The sequence below is a fragment of the Hibiscus syriacus genome, unplaced genomic scaffold, assembly GCF_006381635.1.
Source record: "Hibiscus syriacus cultivar Baekdansim isolate YM2019G1 unplaced genomic scaffold, ASM638163v2 tig00110174_pilon, whole genome shotgun sequence".
NCBI lineage: Eukaryota > Viridiplantae > Streptophyta > Magnoliopsida > Malvales > Malvaceae > Hibiscus > Hibiscus syriacus.
In genome coordinates this window covers 3618575-3624770 of record NW_024062612.1, presented here as the reverse complement: position 1 = coordinate 3624770, position 6196 = coordinate 3618575, and the positions used below count along the sequence as shown (strand labels likewise).

Genomic DNA, 6196 nt, shown 5'->3' with positions numbered 1-6196 from the left:
TAAATCATTGTGCAATTTTTTCTATCTTTATACTTTTTACTCCCTAAATTTCAAAAAGTTAATTCACCCCCTCTTGACATATTTCGGTTGATCGAACGAGCTTCATCGATCTCAACACTTAAAAAAAAGAATGATGATGTGCAAGTCATGCATGAGCACATCGTGTCCATGAAAAATACATATAGTACTTGCCTGTGAGTACATGACCCTAGCTTGGAATATTGTCAACTTGCATTAATTATTGTCTTGTTAATTAATCCCAATAATTCCTTGGTTGTAAATCTGTAATTATAATTTAAATTAATCTCAAAGTTCAGTATGTTGATAATAACCTCCAAGCAATGGCAAAGATATGAATGATCTGGCCATTTCATTGTCACAGGAAACTGTTATACTGCTGTTTCAGCCAACTGAGGAAGCCGGAAATGGTGCTAAACGGATGATCAGAGACGGTGCATTGAAAAATGTGGAGGCTATTTTCGCAGTCAATGTCTCTCATGAACTGGTCCACTGCTAGTCGGTTGTGGCTTCTTTAGAGACGTTATCAACGGAAGACAAAGAATCGCCAGCAACCCTCATCACTCAGTTGACTCCATCTTAGCTGCTTCAGCTGCTGTTATTAGCTTACAGGGAATCGTTTCTCGTCAATCAAATTCATTGGACTCACAGCACAGGCTTTCATCTTTGTTGTTTGTTTTCTTAACGATGTAAGATTCCTACAACTACCTGAAAGTTTCATATTGAAATGCAGGTTGTGTCTGTCACCTCCTTCCATGGCGGTAACTTTCGGGGCTTTCTCCCATGCCAGCTTTTACAACTTCTTTTCCTAGAATCCAAGAGGTCCTTTTTCTGTGCTTTTAAGTTCAAATTCCAAGCCTAATTCAACCGTGTTTCCTAACTTGTTTTCCGATGTCCTACAACCGTTGATTTCTTCAAAAACGACTCAACAATCTATCCCCTAACAGTCAATGATTACCGTATGTATGAACATGTAAAAAAGGTAGCCACTGATTTACTAGGACGAGAAAATTACGCAATGGTTCCGCCAATGATGGGGAGGACTTTCACTTTTTTCTCAGATCATTCCGGCAGCTTTCTACCACATCCGCGTAACAAATGAGACCTTAGGGTCTATACTCTATACAAGTATTCTCAGTACCTCATCACAACTACACTGCAATCAAGGCTGCTTCTAGCTTCGATATGCATCTAGATTTCACAAAAAACAAAACAGGATACATTCTCATCCCAAAATTCAATTTATTGCAGATTCGACATACATCGATTGTTTTATAGTTTTATTGTATTCGACATACATACACGATACAACTCCTGCTCGTTCTAACGTCTAGCACTCTCAAATGGAAGATTTAGTGACTCAAGCTTTTATTGCAGAACCAACCAAAGCCTCGTAAAATGAAAATCAGACAAAGTTCATTTCTTCTCACCACATAAACACCTTGCAGCTTGTAGAGCGAAATATGTAAGGATAATGTCGGCACCAGCCCGGCGGAGGCACATCAAGGATTCCATCATGACCCTTTCTTCATCAATCATTTTGAGAACACCACCAGCCTTGATCATTGAGTATTCACCAGAAACCTGGAAAAAAAATAAAAATTTGGTTGAGGCAGGAAAGTGAATTACATATATATATATAATTAACGTTAGTTAATGTAGGACACGAGAAAAGTTAAGGAGAATACCTGGTATGCAGCAATAGGCAAAGGAGATTGATTCCTGAGCAGTCTTATGATATCCAAATAAGGGAGACCGGGTTTGACCTGTGATCCCATCAGATAGACTTCAGCATGATGGAAGCTTCGGCATTAACAAAGCAAACTCAAAATTTTTTGAAAAAAGTCATACTAACCAAAAGAATGTCAGCTCCTTCAGCCTCATCTTCATGAGCCTCAACTAGTGCTTCTCTGTAATTTGCAGGGTTCATCTGATACCTGTTTTTAACAGCCGAGATTAACAATAAAATTTAAGCACAAAAAATTCCATAAACATTCATAGAAATACGTGTAAGTAAAATCATACGTTTTTTTGTCTCCAAATCTTGGATTAGAGTCCAGTGCTTCACGAAAAGGACCATAAAATGAACTTGCATATCTGTTATGCCAAAAAGAAAAGACAAACAACAAATTTCACACAGGCAGCCAAGAATAAATGCGAATAATTTCTGTCAACACAGTTTATTTGTGCAAAAAATTTAATGACCAAAGCATGAGATAACCCGTAATATCTTATGCAATTATATAGCAACACGAAAAGGACTATTGCTTTCGAGAAAGCTGACAGAATAAGACCGTTCTACTTGTCTCAGCGTAATTTTATTTTGGTAATGAGGAAAGAATAAAGATAGTAAAAACTATGCAATGGTTTAACATGATCATGGATCCATTACCATGCTCCAAAGAAACCTACTTAAAAAAAACTTAAATAGCTACAGACAGACAACAGCAGGAGTGCAAGGGGGAATAGTTGGAGTACTTAGCAGTATAGGACATGATAGAAACATGGTGGAAGCCTTCAGAGTCAAGGGCAGCACGAATAGCTCCCACACGACCATCCATCATATCGCTGGGACTGACAACATCAGCTCCAGCTCGGGCCTGTAAGAATACACCACCCAAAAAAAAACACGTCAAATCAGGTCAAACCAAGCAGAAAAAGAACAGGACATAAAAGAAGCAAAAAAGACCTCCCATATCCATTCAAATGATTAGTAAACTCCAAGTATTACACTTACTAGCCATTTAAAGCTGTAACAGCAAAATTTGTTTGCTTTAAGTATTTGAAACACTATTTCTTCAAATTAAAGTATCAATAAGATGTTATGTCTGGGATACGTATCAAGACCTAGTGATACTGACTTGAAGCCGTAGCAGCGAAAGTTTGCTTTCTTTAAGCACTTGAAACACTATTTTCTCGAATTAAGGTATTCATAAAATTTATGCATCGGATACATATGATGTATCAAGACTCATTGGTAGTAGGGGAAAGCAGAAAAATCAGAAAAGAGAATTTTTTGTATGAGAAATAAGTGGCCACAACAACCACACCACAAGGGCAGTAAGCTATCACCATTATTGCATTTAGAATTGTAAAGAATACATTAGATTTCTGGCTAGGTTTAAATATTTTATCAACACAAAATCTAAACATATTACCTGAGACACAGTTTGCTTGCATAATTGATGCACTGTCTCATCATTCATTATAACTCCTACAGGTAAAAGAAAGACATAGTAATCGGTACTTCTATGCACATCACTATGCAAAACTTAATATATTTATATAAACACTTTATATTTTGACCAATTACAGTCATGATGGTACCATATCACTTTATAAATTGTTTTTAAGAAATTGTATGGCAACGTGGCAAGACCAAGAAACAGATCAAGAAGACGAACTCATGCTTTCTGGGATATGATCATATCTTCAATTGAACCCATGCTTGAAAATATGATTATATTTTGATCAATCACTTCTGCAAAACAGATCAAGAAGAAGAACACATGCTTTCTGGGATATGATCATATCTTTAATGGAACCCTTTACTGATTATTAGGCTTTTTTGCATCTGTATTTGAATAACATATTTTGCATAAAATACTCCAATTTAGCAGCCAAAGATGTATGAAGTATATCTTACCATCTTCTCTGACGATACCATCATGACCGTCTGAGGAATATGGATCTAAAGCAACATCCGTATAGATAACCTAATGAAGCAATAAGTGATCACCATGATTCAGTTTATAAGGCTGCAAGCACTAAACAATATACAAATAAGAAAATGAACTTCATTGACTTACAAGGTCGGGGAATTTGTCCTTAAGCAGACGAATTGTTCGAGGTACTAAACCATTGTCATTGTAAGCTTCGTCTCCTGTGGGAGACTAAAGTGCCAACAAAAATTACATACGTCAACATATGAAACAAAACAAAAAGGATCCTGGTGCAAGAATCAAAACCTTCAGCGCATCTGGAACTTTGGGGAAGAGCACAATACTATTAACGCCAACATCCCGAGCCTTCGCCACCTGCAATAAATAATGTGCACTTCAAAACAACTTCACAGTTGACACATAAGTAAGTAACATACTTGTTTATGTTTATAACTTCAATAATCAATAGAGTATTTATCATAGGGTTGCATGAAAAAGATAGGTCATTAAAACAGGACATGCAACACTTGAGCTCTAGCTTTGAGGGGTGAATGCAAATTGTTTATGAAAAATGATGCATAATCAAAAAGACCACCTCTTCAACAAGTCCATGTCTCCATCCAAGCCTATAACATCCTGGCATAGCTCCAATGGGTGTGTCCTCCTGACCTGCAGGTTGAGGGAACAGTACCAACTAGATGTGACCACAAACAGGAAGGCAAGAAAGTGAGAAAAGTATCACAAAAGAGAAAACTAAAACATATAATATCTTTTTTACATTTATGATTTGTGGGTGCTTATCACCACGATCTTTGATATAACAGCCCCTCTTTTAATATTTAACTTATCAGTTCCATATTGTAACCAAAAACGAAAAAGACTAATATCCAATGAATACCAACCTTCATGAATAAAAAGTGGATATACAAAATTTGCAGGAGATAAGCTTGTTTCCTGGAATGATGCTCTTAATGCAGGGGACTTGCGGTTACGACGAGGGCGCCTGGTAAGTTGCTAATACAAACAAACACCAAATGAGAAAAGGAGAAGAGTGCTCCAGTTGGCCTCAAAACAACATTTATAACTTGAATTGTTTTATTTAATTGTAATGAATTGAGACAATTGGTTGTCGATTAAATTCAATTCACAAAACAAGAAAACCAAACCCGCGAAGTTCCAAACACATACTAAAAGTCAAAAAGCCACCATTCGATAGACTAAACGCTTGCCAATAACATTCCAAAACTACTCAAACACAATTCATTTATCACAAACTCATGTCAAATTAGGCCCTAGTTGCACATGAACACAAATAAGCAAGCACTGCAAAAGAAGGGCAGAAGATTAAAAAAAAAAGCATCATTATTTCATTTTAAACACTCACATAAGGTTGAATGACAGGAGTCCCAACGGGAGCAGCTGGCTTAGGGGGCACTGGAGGAGCTTCAGGTGCATTCCCAGCTACAACAGCAGCCTCACATTCTTCAATACTCATTTCAGCCTTTTTCACAGATCCATCAAACCTTTCGCACGCTCTTACCACAAAAAGGGCCCCAGAACGTCCAAAGGTTGAAGTTCTAGCCGATTTGAACTTTAAACTGGAGATTGGTCTAAGACCAACATAGTTTTGATTCTCAAAACCTTTAACTAAAGGAACCGTACAAGGAGTATTTACAATGGTGAAAGCCATAACACTAAATCCTCACGACCTCTGAAATCATAAAGAAGAAATTTTAACAAAATAAAAACTCAAATCTGGTAAAACGAAAAAATTGGGTACACCATAAATTGCTAATTAATAAACTAAGAACACAAAGAAGATGAAAAATTGAACTTTGAATTACCCTTTTTTCTATTTCTTAAAAGTTAATAGAAAATCAGAAATAAAAATCCGAACCTTTTCACCGGTTAAAAATGAAAAATACGAAAGTATAAACAGAAAGGAACTGGGTACTAAAATCTTACCTTATCTGATGATAATAGATAGAGAACCAATGAGAAAATTGGAATTTGAAAGAGAAAAAAAGGGGAAAAAAGTTTTTATATATATTGTAATTTCTGAGCTCAAACAGAAGAACCTATACGGTCGCCTTTGTCTTTGTTTGACAGTTGACCAAGACAAGGGATTGTCTCAGGAAAGAGGCGAGTTAATATATTGTTAATATACGGCGTTACTAGATACATTAAAAGATATTTAATAAATTCGATTTAGTGTTACTGGAAATGTTGACTAATAATGTAGTAGGTCTAAGTTATGAAGAAATATTAAAAAATTGTGCAACCGGCAAACTTAACTTGTCGGTTCGTGTCGATCCAAATTAAAAATGTATCGATCCAAAATGATATAACAGGTAAAACTATGACAAAACCGGTATTGAAATGATAAAACCGGTAAAGCGCTACCGGATACATTTAAAGTGTCGGTACTTTAATATAAGGATCGACACTTCGTGAATTTAAAAGAGAAGCAGTTTTAAATCTTATAAAGTGTCGATACTTTTAAAAAATGTATCGAT

General features: G+C 36.1%; 1 protein-coding gene across 2 annotated transcripts; it reads right to left on the bottom strand.

Moving 5' to 3' along the window:
* Window positions 1-1384: 1384 nt before the first annotated feature.
* LOC120216944 (delta-aminolevulinic acid dehydratase, chloroplastic-like) lies at window positions 1385-5574 on the bottom strand. Of its 2 annotated transcripts, none has more exons than XM_039214219.1 (13): window positions 5525-5574; window positions 5065-5391; window positions 4583-4694; window positions 4276-4349; window positions 3987-4055; window positions 3828-3911; window positions 3665-3734; window positions 3177-3232; window positions 2493-2618; window positions 2044-2111; window positions 1874-1955; window positions 1707-1784; window positions 1385-1602 (listed from the first exon to the last, which is right to left on the bottom strand). In XM_039214219.1, exons 2-13 carry the CDS (start codon window positions 5368-5370, stop codon window positions 1435-1437), a joined length of 1293 nt encoding a protein of 430 aa, XP_039070150.1. In that variant the 5' UTR covers window positions 5371-5391; window positions 5525-5574; the 3' UTR covers window positions 1385-1434. The 2 variants fall into 2 exon arrangements, with proteins under 2 accessions (XP_039070150.1, XP_039070149.1); XM_039214218.1 differs by having other exon boundaries at window positions 2044-2115; window positions 2497-2618.
* Between the last annotated feature and the right edge of the window lie 622 nt (window positions 5575-6196).